This window comes from Coffea arabica, chromosome 2c, assembly GCF_036785885.1.
Source record: "Coffea arabica cultivar ET-39 chromosome 2c, Coffea Arabica ET-39 HiFi, whole genome shotgun sequence".
Lineage (NCBI taxonomy): Eukaryota > Viridiplantae > Streptophyta > Magnoliopsida > Gentianales > Rubiaceae > Coffea > Coffea arabica.
The window spans coordinates 18,208,891-18,227,414 of NC_092312.1; the positions used below are offsets into that span (position 1 = coordinate 18,208,891).

The window sequence follows — 18,524 nt, forward strand, 5'->3', positions numbered from 1 at the left end:
TATGCTAATATTAGTAGTATTATTCTTTCTTACACATAATAGTTATGCTAACTTTGACCTGTCATGTCACTCATCAAGTTAACTTTCATAGTAGTATTTAATAGTCAAATTTGGCATCACAAAACAGCATTGAAACATGCTAAAATTCCTATGTCCTTTCCAGAATGGGGGCTTGAGGGACCAAGTCAGTTCAGTTGTCGATGGTCAGATGCTGAAGCACAGATGTTGCGTTATTTGAGTTGGAGATTTTGATACAAAAAAAAGAGATTTCAAGAAATCATTTAAGCTTTGATATGAAATGCCAAGGACATAGCGGCATTCCGACCATGCAATTAAGAATCTCCTCTCCGAAGAGGCATTGCATAATTCTTGACAGCTAGTTATATTTTAACTCGTCCACCTCAATGAACTTGATGGGAGAACGGGGGGAAAAAAGAAATAGATCGCCAAAGGGTGTATGAGTTGAATTAAAATAAAAATAAAAAAAAAAGAAGAAGAATTTTGTATAGGTAGGATTCTATCCAATGTATATATATGTAAGAAACTAAGAAAGCCCTCACTCAGCATTCGCAGTACTAGTAGTAGAACAAAATCTTTAAAATGACTTGATTATAGACCCCAATGTCTCAAATTTTCCGGACAAGACTCCATCTACGATCTAGTAATTCTCCTACTCACAATAATTCGAAATTTTAGCTTTTATACCACACCAAACCCAAAAAAAAGAGAGAGAGAGAGAGATAGAAAAAAAAGAAAAAGAAATGATGAGATAATGAAGTGCAATGTGTGATGGGCAGACGGTCAGAAAAGTACAAAGGGGAGGAAGTGCCAAAATTAATGTTGGAATATGTCATACTGCATCTTCATGATCCCCCCTTTTTCTTCATGCTCAGAGATCCTTCGTGAGATCTTCTTGACCCGATGCAACATCACCAATTATTTTAAAGTGGTGTCTTTATCCCTTTGGAAGGTTTCTTCTTACCATGATTTATAATCTAATTTATACGAGTATGTTCGCCTACTCCGGGTCTGTCTGCTTTGGAGCTGGCATTGGACTTGATGAAGCATATCTTGACGTAATTCCATTGAAACATCAAAAAAGCAAGAATCAAAGTTACATTGAAAGCCCTCCCGGGCTAGATCACGCGGTCTGTGGCTGCTTCCGGCACTCGCAGGTCGACCTCACTTAACGCCTGGATGTGGTTGGGGTGGCGCTGTACTCCAGGCGCAGGGGATTAGTCAGGCCGCCTTCGGGTCTTGATCCGGACACCCCTGTGTTGACAAAAAAAAAAAAAAAAAAAAGTTACATTGAAAGCCAGCCAACCGGCTGTCTTTTTTTCTTTTTTTCCGTTACAAGAAGGAAAAATTAAAGGGTTTCAGCAGATTAGCTTTAAACTATATGCTTAATTGTTACAAGTTGGTACCATAACCAGGACAAGGCTCAAAGACTCTGTGTTACGTTGAGAAATGGGAGTCAGCTTCTCCCACCAGTGTAATTGAAGAATTTGTTGTCTAAAATCTGAAAACTGGCACTAATAGGAGACAATGGCTATAGACAAAGCAAAGAAATAATCAAGAGATTGGGAGAGGTGACTGGGCTCTGCCTCCATCCCCGCTTCTTTTCACACTCCAAAGAACCATACTGTATTACGTTTAGGAATCCAAAGGGTATGGGAACGACAATTTTGCCTTGCCAACTACCACCAGGACAAAGCCTTCAGTCCTTTGTACACAGGAGGAGGAAAGGGCGAAGATTTTTATTTCTCCTACTCTGCTACTAGTAGTATTAAACAAACATCTTTGCCTCTGACCCTCGATTCAATTTTCACTCAGGACTGTTCCCATTTCTCATGACAACAGTCAATCTTTGCTACAGAAATGGTAAAATGGCCTTCCTCTGTCCTTATCCATGCCATTCCCACTTCTCAGAGGCGAGAGGACCTAAAATCTACCACAGCCCCACAGGGATGTGGTGTAAATTAGCCAGTTATACGGTAACATGCATAGAAGTGTACTTGGATCTACCCTTTAGATCAGACATCACCATATTGTTGTAACAGGGACTGGAGCTCGTTAACCAATTACTCTGTCAGAGTACGCGGCCACCAACATGAGTGTTAAGGCTCTATTTGGGTGCAGGTCGAATCCTTTGATTTGCATTCTAAAAATTCACACACGGGATCTTTAGTGTCACTTTTTCAGTGGCAATTCAGTGCCACTTCTATATTTATGTCAAGTGTCCTGTTTATTTAATTTGTTATGTGCTATTTATTTAAATTTCTTCTATCATCACATGATAAGTGGGATTGACACTGGATTTGGCACCGAGTAGTGGTATAGAGGATCCCGATTGAAAAATGCAGGGCTTTCTAGAACGTTTCGCCAGCGGGTACTTAGGCATCCATCTGGACCAGTGATGATTCAGTCTTCTTGGATTCCCTCTTGGTCCCGTTGGGCCATCCCCTTCCCATAGCATAATACTACTGGCAAGGTAAACTTTTGACCTTGTATTTATTCGTTTGTTAACAAAATTTTTATTTTTTTGGTCAATCAAAAAATATTAGGATTTTTAGAATAATTCAATAACCAAAAAATTCTTATTTTTAAAACTAAAAAGAATGAACTTAATTCCATTTCATATTGATTACATCAACTCAAGAGATGATGAAATTTTTCGATTTTATAGAAAATTGAAAATGGGTCAATTTTTGTGTGTAATCCGGTTGTTCAAAACTTTTATTACTCATTTATTTGTTTGTTGTACAAAAAAAACTTTTTGAATTCCCAATAGAAAGTTGGATTTGACCAAGATCTTTGGAATTCATTTATGTCTTTTGCAAGCGCCTTGCTTTGATTTTGATGCATTTCATGTGACTGGCTTATATGGTCATGGAACATGGATGTCCGATCCTTATGGACTAACGGGCAAAGTACGACCCGTAAATCTGGCATGGAGCTTGGAAGGTTTTGATCCTTTTGTTCGGGAGGAATAAGCTCCCTTTGAATTTCCTCGTTGGGCCACCCCTCCCCGGAGTATAATGCAACTAGCAAAGGATCTTTGTTACAATTTTTTTTGTTCCACTGCTTATCTGGTTGACATGTGTCCTGTCCCATATGTAATAAGTTTTAAAACATCTGTATTAAGTGTTAGTTTAACAAGTTGCATAATAGGGAAATGTTTAGCGGATGAGCCCCAGGTTGACCTACACAATTCTGCTTTTGCCCAAAAAACAAAAGGAAGCATCTCAAGGAAAGAGTTCCATTAGAAAAAGGATATTAAAATTACAAAAACAAAAAAAAAAAACTATTATTACCAAAGGTAGAAATCAGAGTAGAACACTTGAGCATAGTAATAAATATCGCGTAAAAAACCTGGATTTAGCTAATTCCAAGAAGCTCTGAAATTCTTCATGAATATAGTCCACAGAACGTGAAACCAGTGGTATCATTAACCAGGATTTAACGAATCCTAATTGATAGTCGCATCTCACCACACTCCCCAAGATAGACATTGATCTATATATATATATATCTACCTATTATATAAGAAAGAAGTAAACTTTCGTGCTTTGCCCTCCTTGCTCGTCACGTGGCTTCGTAATAGTTTGACAAGTAGTTTGCTAATATTTCTTGGACATTGCTATTCTTGCCATTGCATTTTTTTGGCCTTTTGTTCGTACAAAATCAAACAAATTTGGCTCTTATATTTATGGGTATTTATTGGTCGATAATCAAAAATTCGGTAAAACAATTTTTGGTAATTTGGGAATTGATTTTAAGACCCATATACAATTACTGTCCAAACCTTAGTATGATAAATTGGATCGAAGAATCAGTAGTGAATTAAAATATTTTAATTTTCTCTAAAAAAATTGTTATAACAAAATAATATCCCATATGTTTTTCAACAAAATTAATCGACTTACTCAAACAAACATGATTTGCCAAAAAAAAAAAAGGGTTCATAATCCTAAGTTCTAAGTCACAATCACTAATTTTATGGTTCATAAACTCCAATGTATCAACTTCCATTAAAATTTTATAGTTAGTTAACCAAATCACTAATTACTAATTAATATTTAGTGATTGGATAAAGATTTACTCTTGTATGTAGTAATACACATAAGTGGGCATATATTCTACTTTTGTCTTCTATTGATTTTATGCGAAAGAATGATTTCTACTTAATTGTTCTTGAAATTTTAAGTGGGCATGGGCTGTGCTAAGCACAGCCTTAAGTCTGCTAGTATGTATATATATATATATATATATACACACACACACACACACACCCACACACCCACATAGAGCAGACTTAGTAGTAGTTGGTTTGTTTCTCTGGTTAAAATTGATTCTGGCGTATAGGTGGGTCGGACCACTTGAATGCAATGCAACCACCAAATTATGCAGCATCGGTGGGGCGATTGGTTATCAGCGACCGGACGGCTCAACCGAAACTCCCAGCTGCATGGTAAAGGACTTGACAAAGCTCTCCCGAAAACAAAACCTAAAATCCCATAGAGAAAGAGAGCCCCTGAAGGTTGTTTACTAACAGCACATGATAATAATAATTTGGGGGATCGTGTCGGAAAGCCAAGTCCACTTGCTGTCATTACCTAAAAACCACGTCATCTGAGCAGCGAAAAAAATCTAAAGATTGTGTCATAACATTTCTTTGATCTAATTGGGTCAGTATATCCACTAACTCCTACCACAGTCTCCTTAGATTTCTTTTTCTCCTAAATTAAAATAGAGTAGGTTATCCAAATGTATCGTGTCTGACAAAAAAAAAAAAAAAAGATCATCGACGCTTGCAATTGACTAATGCATGAGGAATGTTTGGCGTACTAAAGAGGGCAAAACCATCAGAACACTAATAGTTACTCCGGAGAAAAGCATGTTTAGGAATGAGGAAATTTATTATCATCAAAAAAAAAAAAAAGAAAGAAAGAAGAAACAAACCAAATTAATGGCGGATGCGTTTACAAGTGTTTGCCAAAAATGTACTATATAGCTAATCCTAGCCACTGTGTTAAGATGTAAGAAAACAATAATAATATCAACTATGGTATGGTATGGTATGGTATGGTAGTAGAATGATGGGATTTTTTACTAGTTATGGAAGTAGACCAGAATCACGGCACTTTAGGAATTAAGCAATCAACATCCCCCACGTCGTCCCCCACGCTCCTTATTGCCTTCAACCACTATCGGCATCAAGACAGTCACGGCCCTACACTCCATATGGATTCAATTATCCACGCCTTTAAAGCACAAAAGGACAGCAATTTGGACATTTCATTTACATACACACTTAGGTTCAAGGTTGTCCATGAAATGATCTTGAAATCTATGCCAGTCATCAAAACAGCGGTCCAACGGTAATAATGTATACATTGTTAATATATATAAAATTTACTTTATATAGATTAATTTTTTTTACACCGACAGTATTTATATTATCAACGTTAGATGAATGAAAACTATATAAAATTTAAATTTGAAATTTAATAACTGAAATATGAAAACCACTCATCAGAACAAAAATCAAGAGATGAGTTGTAAGGCTGGTCAACTCGCAAAGATCTCCCTCCTTACATACTACTCCCTCCGTCCCGTTTTATTAGTCTTGGTTTTTTTTTTCACACAGATTAAGAAAGTGTAATTAATTTGGTTGGAAACATAAATTTAGATTAATAATTTCCTAAAATACCCTTATGCTAATCAATGCAGTCAATGTATTCAATGTATTGGAAAAACTCAATGTATTCAACGTAGTGGGTTAGTATTTAATAACAATGTATTAATAACAAGATATTTAATAAGGGTATTTTAGACAATTTGAAAGATTACTACATTTCTTAATGGGAAAGTGGACTACAATTTGGGACGGACGAAAAAGGAAAACAAAACTAACAAAGTGGAACGGAGGGAGTATTAAATTTTCGCCAGCTACCAGGGCTGCCATAGGATGCATATTGGCTGACGATGACTATGTTCAAACTCCCAATACCGAGTCATATAAATTTAATCTCCTGTAAAATTTAAAAAAGAAAAAAAGTCCCATGCATGCATCTAAAAATTATCTTCCATGTAAAAATTATTCACTACAGCAATCTTTTGTGCCTATAACAGGCAATAGCAACCCCATACAAGAGAAGCGCACCAGCAATACCGCCACCAATCATCCGGAGAAAATTTTGCGTCCCAGATTCTCTGTCACCCCATGCATCTATGTGAATGTTCATCCCAAATATTCCTTCCACAGTTATGAAAACTCCCAACACAAGGGTTGCCGTCATTATCATAACCACCATTTGCAGCAGTTGGTTACGTTTATCATCCTGCACGATGTTCACATAATCTTCTGTGTCATCTATGTGCTCCCTCAGCTTCCAAAAATAAAGAGTGTTAGAACCCTAGTATTAACATACCTTGCTACGCTGGGGGTGTAACACTGTGGAAATCAAACTTACAAGCAAAACTAATCCAAATATCTCAAATGCATGTGAATGCAATGCTTTCTACATCCATATTATTTTCTAAACTCGGCATGGACCATGACGGGCATTTGATAAAACTAAAATTTGAAGTTTCAAATCTAAAATATGAATATGTTAAATCACTGAATTGTTAAGTACTGACATCCTAACATTTGAATGTATTTAATATTAAGTGATATGTGAATAGCTTTTCACTTAATTTTTGGAGTAAGTTTTGTCTAGATAATTTGATGTTGTATTTTTTATTATCAAACACGTCTAAATATATTAAGATTTGAATATATTAAATTAAATTGTTAAATTGAGTTATCAAACAAGGCATCGGGCCATAAGACAAGCATTCAAACAGGAGACGGTGACTAGAGAAACAAGATGAATGACATACTGTGGATAACTTGTTCAATGTACCATCAATCTGAATGAAATATGCTTCCAAAAGCATTTCGAGATCTCCCACATGAAGTTGTTTGCTTCTGGAACTGCGCCTTGAATTAGTATGGCATAGACTACTTTCAGCATCAACCAAATTAGAATCACAAAATAAATGTTCCTGGTGGTTGTGTAATTGTTGAATACCTGCATCACAACTGTTGGGCCCTCAATTAAGTAGAGATTTCAGAGGGAAAACCTTATACTTATCAGGATGAGATATTTGACAATCAAGCAGGAAGCCAAAAACAGCATGTTTGAGAAAATGCTCAATGTAAAGCATAAAGTAGTGCTGAAGCATGGGGAGATAAAAAAAAAAAAAAAGAGTTATGTATCATACATGTTTGGCTGTTTAGCTTCTTCATCAGTTGTGGCAAATTCCTCATCGATAGAGGAATTTGCAGAATTTTCAAGTTGCCATTCTATATGTTTGTCAGTCAGATACATCCCCGCCATATCTTGATCATCATTCAACAGACTTTCTAACTCATCCCTAACCTGGAGACAAAGGTCTTTGCATCATTTGTCAGGAAAAAGATACCATAATGGTTCATCTGATATTGAGCAAAACTATACTACCACTAAAAAGTTGAAAATAGCATAATGGTAGATGGTTTGGAAGAGGAGGACTGTGGGATCAGTACATATGCCCAACTCAGGGATTTTACTAGCGGTCAAGAAAGTTATTGTATCAGAGACAGAGAAGCTGAGAAACAATCATCAAGAAAGCTGCAAAGAAGAGCCAACAGATTTCAAAAGAGATAAAAAGGCTCGAAACTCGTGCTGCATCTGTAACAGAGAAAAGATCCCCAAGTTAAAAAGAAATCTCCTGCAGTTTTCTCGATAATGATCCTGGCTGCCAATTTTGCACAACCAATCGGGAGAGTATAAAACCTGCTAATATAGTTTGAGGGAGGTCCGGGAAACCAAATTCGTTTGCAGCTTGAGTCCAGTGAATTTAACAAGTCTAACGAGGGTTTAAGGAGTTTCTGCAACTACATTAATGACCTGAGGTAATACAGGTATACTCACATTACGAAATACAATCAGTTCTTACGTTCACAAAATTTTCTAAATGTTAGGCTGGGTTAAATGGTGCTTAAAGAGAGAATAACCCCGAATTACTCCCGGGTACCGACGGGAAAGCACTCCACTACGTGGGCTGCATATCTCATGAACTCAATGAAGCAAATACTTTTGCCATAAAAACACAATGAAATTAGTGAGTTTATACAACATCACATCCTTGAATTACTAATATGAACAAAGAACAAAATATACAAGTGGTGAATTGAGTGTAATCCTAAAAATAGTCTCGAATCACTTATTGGAGTTACAAAGCTCTTTAAAAATGAAGCATATAAGAAGTGTGGTTTGGACCATTTTGAGAGGCATTTGTCAAGGTCAAGATAAAAATAGAAAATCGTCATGATAAATTTAACCAAACAATCTTAAGTTAATTAAATATTGATTTTTCGTTCAAAACTAATTTGAGAGCCAAAGGAAAAAGGATGATTCAGGTAGTAATATTAGAAATTGTTTGAATTTCAACCTTTTGCACACGTTTGGTTAATGGAATCAGTCGGCCATTGATTTGCTGCACATGCTCTAAGTTGAGGCTACTAATATTGGAGGTCAGTTTATTAAGAGCAGGACGAACTTCTTTCTCCAATGCCCCAACCTAAAATTAAACCACACAACAATTAATTAAAAAAAAATTGTCAATTCAAATCGCAGAAGTTTTCGGAATTAGGGTAAATATTGCATGAGATGAATGCAACAGAATTCACTTCATAACCAGAGTGAAGAATGGATATTTTTACTTCATTCTCCAAGCAACTGCAAGCAGACTCAAGGCATGCCTCCAAGGCAACAAACTCAAGTGGAAGTAGCTTCGGTCCGTCCTTGCTCTCTGCAATATGTCGTTTGCTACCTCCTAGACCTTCATTCATGTTTAGGGGGCTTCTGGAACAACTTGAAGCAATAAAGGCTCTTGATTGAGGCTCTTCCAAATTGTAGAAGTCCACATTGTCCCCCTTCAAGACCACATCAACAATAGTGATAAATTTATTTTTACATCTGTAAAAGCTTCTTATGTATATTCTTGTAAAATACTTTTTCATCAACTACTTTTGATCTTTTTAGAGGATTCCGTTTTTGACTGCTCATTAATACTATTGGTTTCTTAACACTCTGCCTCAAACAGGATTCCAGATTTCACTTTGAGGGTTTAGAAGGTGAAGTTTAAGCCGAAGTGTTTGTATAAAACCTCTTCAATTCCTATAGTATCCGTCTTCCCTAAATATATGAATGCAAGTGAATTCATCAATTTTGATTTAAAAATCCAGAGAAAGTTCCTTACAACTCCAGAAATTCAACCGGAAACTATGCTTGTAATATACTAAAAGCCAAAACAGTTGGGCTTGCTCAATTGCTATGAAAGGCAGTTGGCAATGCGTCACGCACAATACATCTATCAACAAATAGTTCAATGCAGATTATCAGCACTGTCCCAATCACCTAACACAGGCCAAAAGCATCCGTGCTGGAACTTATTTGGCCATCAGACGTCAAAGATATGGCCATCATTGCCGGTGATTTTGATACTGATGCAATGTGGCTACTCCCAATTGAATACCATTTTCTGAACATGTTAGGTTTCTAAAAGTTGCTGGGCAAGTGTACACAAGATTTCACATAAAAAAAGAAAAACTATTTTAAATGTTCCCATGGCTTGTGGATGAAACTTTCTACACTAGTCAATGTAGGAACGATAAATCAACAAGTTGAGCAGCCAATCAGTCACAAAGCACTAGTGCAGTAGTAGACATGTACCAACGGGGTGAGGACAGCTTGGTGGTGGCGGAAGATTTTCAGGCGCAGCTCCTCAACGAAGGGAGCAACAGAAGGGTCTTTAGAATTGAGCAAGAGGACCTCATGGGCAGTGATAATGGCCTTGATATGCTCGAGGCTCACCACAATAGCCCGCTCCCGGCTGAGCAAGGTGGCCGGGTAGCCGAGGAGCGGGTCCAGAATACGAAGATCCCGGGTCTGCAGACCAGTGCGCCTCATGATTGCATGCTTTCCTGCTTCCAATACTTCGGGGGGATTCCCTTCTGAATCCAGCAAGACCCAGGTACGCCGAGTTCCCAGCAACCCCGCCTTCTTGGACTTCTTTGGGGTTGAAAAATCGACGTCATCAACATGATCAGCCATAGCAGCAGTTTGGGAGTTGAATCAGGAATTAATCCTCCTCAGTTGATCCACAACAGGATTAGGAATAGGGTGTCCACCCCCGAAAAATCACCACCCCTATAAACTACTACTACTCTACTGTTGAAGAAAACATGTACAAGACAAAAAGGGAGCAGGAGAAGCACAAGTAGCAGGTGAAGGTTCAGTTGTTTCACCCCCAGACAGGCCTACTCAGTGCTTGCTGACCACATCATCAGTTTGATAGAGCAGACGAATTTTACAGGGACAGTCATACTCGGGGCAGGGGGTGACTCCAGAGAATATGATCCGTTTTAACATCTGGACACAGACTTCCCACTGAGGCGTCCAAGGATTTGTGACTCTGACCAGCGATTTCTAGGCACTATCCTCTTCCAATCTAATACACTGTTAGTATTCACACGTAAAGGACAATAGAAATCTAGTACTCATCATTTATGAACAAGTTGTACCTTGTTAACAACAATTGTTTCTTATTGATGCAAAAATCTTTTGAAACTTATCTCCATATTGCTTCATTCACACACTAAAAAGACGGTTAAAACAGTAACAAGAGAAAAAGAAAATTTATGAGTATTGCTTCGACCGAATTCTGATAGGAGGGCCATATCAATGCTGGTGTTGAGTTTGGATCTCGTATCTGTGAAACTAAGATGCCATTCCTGGGTTGTGAATTTAGTTGATCTGAGGACTTGACAGCCCAACTCATAAGGCCTTTAGCCCTCCTCATACTAGGTGCTGGCAAACAGCAAGGTTCAATTCTGGTAATTCCCAAAGCAATAAACTAACTGGTAGTATCTCATTCGTCATGGCAAATGTCTTGTTTCGAGTCTCCAACTTTCCTTTTTACTCTTTCTTTTCCTTTGTCAGATTTAGAACGCGTTTTAAACCAAAACAAATAAATTAAAAAATAATTAACTAAACTCTTGTAATCATTTTTCAGTGCATTCTGTGTAATGCTTATCTGCTATGCATGTAATACAAGTTTTTATTTTACTACAGAGAGTTAAGTTGATCTAGGCTAGCTGACATGTTTGTTCCATCACTTCATTTTTTTTTTTTTTTGCAAAATTCTTTTCTAGGAAAATTCTAAATTGAGGACTCACAAATTCCGGCTTTTGCATTGCCAAGCCTGAGCCATATAAAACGAAAATGGGAAAAAAAAAAGGCTGAAGTATATATACATACTCCAAAACTATGGAAGTTTTTTTATCATCTCCTTTTCTTTTAAAATTTTTTATTGAAGAAAAGTCATGATACGAACAACAGCACTAGGTCCATTGATTTTCCTTCCTCTAACATGGTTTTGAACATATAAAGTGACCTCTCCAAATAAATACACAGTACATAGGATTCCAGCAGTAACCGCCGCCGGAGGAGGGGGGGGGGCGCATGGGAGCAGCTACTGATTAGGATGGAAGTATGGAGGGGTTATGCATTCCTTATAGACACAAAAAAGACACCATCAAGCCATCACATTAATCCCAAGTGCTTATACCAGGAAATTGCAATCAAATATAGGACGATGCTGCAAGCTGTTCCGCCGCCGCAGAATAAGATGAAATAGTAATTGGGAGGATCATTCTTTTGGAAGAGACTAAAGTCGTGGATATTCATACTAAAAACTCCTGTCACAGTGGTAAAAGCCATGAGCACAACGCCTGCTGTCATGAACAACACCGCCTTTTGCATCATTCTGTTCTGCGTGTCATCCAGCATGATATTGATGTAGTCTTCCGTGTCATCTACGTACTCCCTTAGCTTCACAGGACCAGCACGAGCATTTTATAAGTATTGACTTAAAAAGCTAATTAGTAGTATTATGTTCTTGAGAGACTCGTGAGATCTTGTAACCAAAAACAAGAAATGAAAGAAAAAAAAATGAAGTTTCAATTCCCCAGATTGTAGATTGATATGCAGAGACGACAAACTGGCAAACGTATTACTACAAGGAAAAAAAATACCGTTTTATCTTTTAAGGTTAGTTGTAGTACCATTAGTTGCGTTATCTGCAGTGCCCCATTAATAGAACCCTAATACTGAAAGCCCCAAAAACCCTTGGGTGTTCCTTGGTAAACTTTTGAGAGCCTAATTTTCCAAACTTTTAAAGGGTATTTTCATTTTAAATTCGTCCTTGAAAGTAGAATTTCTCACATACGCAGACGCACAAGGAAGAGGATTGAATGCCACGAGGGAAATAAAATTCTTGTCTAGATGCAACATGTACAGTTATAGTCTTAGAGATGCTTGCACCATTCTAGAATACACAGGTTTCGATTCCGAATGATCCATCAATATACGAACTTGAACTTGAAAGCCTATGATTGACTTTGGACAACTCTTTAATTTGCAATAATGCTTTCGAGGGATATATCAGAGTTAGCGAGTTGAGTTACATACAGTTGATAGGCCAGATAATGTTGCATCCACCCGAACAAAGTAGGCTTCCACGATTATTTCCACATCCTTCACACCGAGATGCTTGCTTTTGCCTATCATGTATCTTCTACTGCTAGTATGGATTGCAAATTGGCTTCCTCTGCTGAGAGAACTGGCTGTGCGGATTGCCCGTTTCTGGTGGTGCTGTTCGGCAGGGTGAAAATCAACGCTGAAACGGCTGGAATTCCCTCTGTCTTGCGCTAACGTTTCACCAGAAACCCTGCTGACTAATAAGATAAAAGAGAATTAAGAGATGCCAAAGCTTGAAAGAAGGCAGTAACAGCCGAAAGCTTGGGACGAGCATGTACAAAGCGTAACGGGTAAAAGTTGAAATGTATAGGATGTAAAAGAAACATCCCGTGCCTTTCATCCAGGACTCTCTGCACAATTTCATGTTTTATGGAGGATAGGGAAGAATTCCTAAGCCGCCTCTCAACTGCATCCTTGTTTGTCAGATACATCTTAGCCATATATTCGTCGTTATTCAGCAATCGCTCTAACTCATCTCGCAGCTGAAAATTAATTAAGACATTTGCACTGCTCCTATTAGTGATCTACGAAACAAAATTATGAATATTGACTGGGAAAATTAAGGAAGAACTATTACCTTTTGAACACGTTGGAATAATTGGGCTAACCGGTTTTTGATCCTGTGCACCCGCTCCAAATTGAGGGTGTTAATTTTTGAAGTCACTTCATCCAATGCTGGATAAGCTTCCTCCTCCAAAGCCGTTGCCTGCAGATTTCAATGCAAAAAAAAAAAAAAAAAAAAAAGGGTCGATACAGCGCAAACCATAAAAGGAAAATAAGGAAAAAGAACAATTCTCTGGCGGGGAGTATTAACCTCTTCGTCCAAATAACCGCAAGCAGCGTCCAGGCAGGCTTCTAATACTACAAACTCAAAAGGAAGAAGCAGGGGTGGTCCAGTATTATCTCCATTTTGTCCCCTCGTCAATAGCGACTCTTCTTCCCGTGACAGTGCTTCGGTAGCCTGGTGGTGCTGCATGATTCTGTGTCGGAGCTCTTCCACGAAGGGCGCGACGGAGGGCTCTCTGGAGTTGAGCAGGAGGACTTCATGTGCCGTAACTATGGCTTTGATGTGCTCCAAATGGACGATGATGGCCCGTTCCCGCCCTATCAAAGTGGCCGGATACGAGAGGAAAGGATCCAATATTCGAAGATCAAGGCCAGACAGGCCAGTCCTCCGCATAACACCGTGCTTCCCTGCTTCCACTATATTTGATTCGCCGGTTGAGTCCAGTTGTAGCCATGTTCGGACCCCCGTGGCCTTCTTTCGGAGATGATCGCCTCCTCCACTGATGCCAGCCATAGAGCGCTGGAAGAAGGAAAAAAAAAAAGAAGAAGAAGAAGAGAATTTCAAATCCAAGAAAGCAAAAATGTAACAAAAATCAATACTACGCTTAGAGAGTGACTTTTGAGGTGGGAGGGAGGTAGTACCTGATGACCACCACACCACAGCCAACAACTCACAAAATGTGAAATAAGCCAGCCAGGGCAGGCGAAAAGAACCACCTGAAATTGAAATTGAATGCTTGCAACAATAATGTCGAGGCCATCATGCACGATCGAGCATCTAAATCATGACGTCAATGTTCATGCTATCTTGCTGATTAATTTATGGGAAGATCCAATTGACATGTGCTAACTAACCCAACTCATGTACGAATATTATTTCGAGGTTTACCACGCCCGTCCACCTGCTAACGTACGAATATTATTTCTGGGTGTTGCAGACATCACACTCTCACTTTTTAGAACCTGCAGATTCGCTGCATGGTGACGGTACCTTTGTAGTGGCGGTTACTGCCGGACGTAATATCATCACCAAGTGTTACTCTCCATTTATTTATTTATTTATTTTGATTCTGGAAATATGGTAAACAGCTACTGGCCTAAGTGAGACTAATTAAAGCCAACTAGCTGATGGATGTAAGTCAAGCTTAGGAAGTTTTGGCACGATTACTTCAGTTTCTTGGGCTAGGAAAATGGATGCGCAACGGATCTCCTGTCCCATATCCTGTGTCATTTTTTGTCCCACTTTTTATTATATTACTATTTCTCCTTCATAAACATCATGTTTTAGTTCTTTTTTGTTTCCTTAAGATCCAATAACTATAAATTTAGTAATACACAAAATTTAACAAACTCAAAAAATCAAAATGCATAAAAAATGAGATTTTTTATAAATTTTCTGCTGCATTTTTTAATTTTCTATTATATATTATTTTTTTGAAACTGTTGTATTTATTTTTTACTGAATTTATAGTTATTGGATCTTAAAGAAACAAAAAAGAACTAAAACATGATGTTTACGAAGGAGAAATAGTAATTTAATAAAAAAACGGAAGAGAATGGCACGGGGTGTGGGATAAAAATTGCGAAATGGATGCCATGCCAGCACAAGACAATTTTTTTTTTTTATTTATTTATAATTTTTAACCCTTCCACTCCTCCCCATACTCTTCTTATCTCCCCGTTCTCTTTTTTATCTCCAACTGCCAAGTACAAGATTCCAACATTGAACCTCACAACAACACGACAAGGAAGAGTCTAAGAACCCCCGGCCTGACCACTGAGCGCATGAGAAAAAATTTCGATTAATTTGTGAAGTTAACATTCCGGATGTGCCATATGCACAGCTCAAGATCGTCTTCTTTCGTGTACACTGCACAGATATGCAAATGCGAAGGATTCCTCAACAATTACATTGCTGAAAGGAAGTCTTGCATTGCTCATATTCTTGGCCTGTGTACGTTGCATCACCTTTCCATTTTTTTTTTTTTCTCAATAGAAAAAGGGGTTTGAAAGTGCATCGTCTTTCTTGCAATTATTTTTTTTTTATGCCGATGAACTGGATATGAGGGAAACAAAAGACAAAGCCCATGCTGTTTATGAGATCATTGGGTTAACACAAGTTGCACAGCAAACCGATCGATGTTGTTGGTCTATCGTAAGAGTTTAATGTTTCGTACGTTCGACTTTTATTGTCTTTAGTTTTCAGCATGTATGTTTATCGATTCTGTGACCCACTAAATAATTTCGACAGAATTGATTCCGTGTGTCTAAAGTGTGAGAAAGTACGTACAAAGTGCAAATTTGGTTAATAAAGCAGGAGGAATTCAACTTGAAAGCTAGATGGCTCTCGTCAGTCTTTATGCTGTACACGAACCGAGTATGCGCACGTTCATGACTCACAAGATCGATTCATGCACATGTGAAGTTGATTTTGTTTTCTGAAGAAAGGTTGATCAGTTCCTTTTGTTGCAGGAAAGACGTCCCTCCTGCATGCCGCCAATCAAACTTTATTATTACTTCTTTTTTTCAATTTATGCTTGGAAAATTGACCATATACTTTGTGTCAGACAAGAAAATTGCCTTGCCTTGCCTTTAAATATGAATAAAAAGATGGGGAAAAAAGTTGCTTCCATTTAAATAATGTGTAATGAGGTACGAACCCTTGTGGAATAATACCATAACTCGTCAATGCAGCAATCCTTTGTATCTATACAGCCACATTGCAATTATGTATATACATATAGTACCAAAGCTGCCGGCACAAATCATCCACAAGAAGGATTTGTTTGGAGGTTCAGTGTCATTGAACAAATCAATGTGAATGTTTATAGCCAAAACTGCGTCTACGATCATAAAACAAGTCAATGCTACGGTTGCTGTCATCAGCTTGATCACCATCTCCATCAGGTTGTTCAGTTTGTCATCGAGCATAATGCTGATATAGCCTTCAGTATCATCTACATACTCCCTCAGCTATCAATCAAAAAAACAAGTAATCAGAGAATGCTGAATATATATACATATATGTGCACATTTACGAAGATGAAATTCATCAGCAATTTTTGATAGATGGCACATAATTGTAGCACATATACGCCATCGAACTGTCCTAGGGTTCGTTGTTTTACGCAAATTTTTGCCTAATCAAACCTCTGTTTATGTTCGATATATTTAGGAAAACCATTGACGTGGGTATTATTAGTAAAGTATAAGAGCCAAAATAGTTGAATTGACACAAAATTATTAACGACGGAAGTCCTTTTAACATTTCAGCTACGTACAGTGGATAATCCGTTGAGCGTAGCATCAATACGAACAAAGAATGCTTCCAGAAGCATTTCAAGATCCTTTACACTTTGACGTTTGCTTCTGTCACTGCGTTTGCTACTGGCATAGGTTGCTTGGCTTTTTCTGCTAAATACTGAACTAGCAGCGTCAACAAATTCCTGTTCTTGAGCATGATTGGTATGAAGAAGATCAGTACCATGTCTGGTGGAACCTTCACTGTTTTCTGTCAAGTTGTCAGCTGGCGTCCTGACAACACAAGAATACTAGCTGAACAAAGAATTCTAACGATGGAAAGGAAATTAATAAGATCCCTTACGGACCCAAATTCAGCAGAAAAATTTAAAAGAACTCACTAACAAGGCTTTGAAGGCAAGTAGTCAACTAATTTCTAGCGCTAGCAATTGAAAAGATTCACTTGCCTATATTCTACGTCTGACAGAATTACTTCGTTATTCTTGTCATCTAGTTGATCTTCGTGTGCACAATAATTTTGAAGCTGCTGTTGTAGTTGGTTCTCTGTCAGATACATCTTAGACATGGGGTCATCATCATCTAGCAAACGCTCTAATTCATCCTTCACCTGAAATAATGCTTTAGAATCCCTTCAAATGAATGGAATATAGACAAATAATAACCAGATGATAAGCTTCATGCTAGTATATATTCTAAAGTTTTAGAGCTTAGACTAGCTGAAAAAAAAAAATACGATCAGTCAAAGCAAGTTTCAAATTCAAAGCATTACTTAACTCCCAATACTGTAAAAGTAAATGAGGACCACCCAAGGGAGAAGTGGAGAACAAAACCAAGCATCTAGCAGGAGTATCAAATAGAAAGAAGTGATTTAGAGCACTCGACCTTTTGAACACGATTAGTTATCCCGATTAAGCGGCTCTTAAATTGGTGCACACGTTCCATGTTGAGAGTAGAGATGTTCGAAGTTAACTCATCAAGTGCCGGATAAGATTCTTCCTCCAATGTAACTGCCTGGCTTGAAATGAAACATTCAAGGCCAAAAATAAACAATTAGTCAAATTAAACTTGACAAGCGAACCAGAAAATGGACATCATCCTCGAAAAATCAAAAGCGAGTAAGTATATGGTTTCTTTGCCTCGTTGTCCAGCCAAGTGCATGCCTCGTCGAGGCAAGCCTCCAAGACAACAAACTCGAGGGGAAGACGCTTCCGATCATCCAAATTTTCTCCTCCAAACTCGGCCCCTACTTCCTCTGGATCGATGCTATCATGGTGGTGCAAGATTTTTTCACAAAGCACTTCTGCGAAGGGCGCGACAGCGGGGTCCTTGGAGTTGAGCAAGAGGACTTCATGAGCCATAATCACAGCCTTGATGTTCTCCACACTGAATATTATGGCTCGTTCACGGCCCGAAATGGTACATGGATACGAAAGATCAGGGTCCAGAATACGCAGATCTCGGCCGGTGATACCTGTTCGCCGCATAATAGCATGCTTCCCTGCTTCCAATATATGGGACTGACCGGACGAGTTGAATAGAAGCCATGGACGGACCCCCAACGGCTTCTTCCTGAGTGGGGAGCTATTGTCAATATCAGCCATAGCATATAGATCTATCAGCACATTACGTGCTCTGCTGCGTTTGAGTTACTCAATGCTGTTCACATGCATATTTTGAATCATCAAACCACACCGGCAGATGAACCATACAGCAGGCTCTAATTAGCACGTCACACCAGTAGATGACTGATTAACGATACAGCAGGCTGTAATTAACAGTGTTGAAAGCGCTAGAGAAGAGAAAAGGCCAATCCTGTGCAGGTTGGAACCCAGGGGTAGTAGT

The 18,524-nt window shown here is 38.4% G+C and overlaps 3 protein-coding genes and 1 pseudogene across 3 annotated transcripts; all 4 read right to left on the reverse strand.

Moving 5' to 3' along the window:
- Positions 1–6,099: 6,099 nt before the first annotated feature.
- Positions 6,100–10,584, reverse strand: LOC113728685 (magnesium transporter MRS2-3-like; annotated as a pseudogene).
- A 1,042-nt stretch (positions 10,585–11,626) lies between these two features.
- Positions 11,627–14,222, reverse strand: LOC113728686 (magnesium transporter MRS2-3). Its single transcript, XM_072074876.1, has 6 exons — positions 14,064–14,222; positions 13,450–13,941; positions 13,213–13,341; positions 12,969–13,117; positions 12,567–12,825; positions 11,627–11,927 (listed from the first exon to the last, which is right to left on the reverse strand). The coding sequence occupies exons 2-6, from the start codon at positions 13,933–13,935 to the stop codon at positions 11,640–11,642; spliced, it is 1,311 nt and encodes a 436-aa protein (XP_071930977.1). The 5' UTR covers positions 13,936–13,941; positions 14,064–14,222; the 3' UTR covers positions 11,627–11,639.
- Positions 14,223–16,081: 1,859 nt separating this feature from the next.
- LOC140035856 (magnesium transporter MRS2-3-like) lies at positions 16,082–17,713 on the reverse strand. The gene is made up of 4 exons (XM_072077242.1): positions 17,565–17,713; positions 17,129–17,289; positions 16,703–16,955; positions 16,082–16,394 (listed from the first exon to the last, which is right to left on the reverse strand). The coding sequence occupies exons 1-4, from the start codon at positions 17,622–17,624 to the stop codon at positions 16,107–16,109; spliced, it is 762 nt and encodes a 253-aa protein (XP_071933343.1). The 5' UTR covers positions 17,625–17,713; the 3' UTR covers positions 16,082–16,106.
- A 60-nt stretch (positions 17,714–17,773) lies between these two features.
- LOC140035529 (magnesium transporter MRS2-3-like) lies at positions 17,774–18,283 on the reverse strand. The gene has a single exon (XM_072076795.1). It carries the CDS (start codon positions 18,281–18,283, stop codon positions 17,774–17,776), a length of 510 nt encoding a protein of 169 aa, XP_071932896.1.
- Between the last annotated feature and the right edge of the window lie 241 nt (positions 18,284–18,524).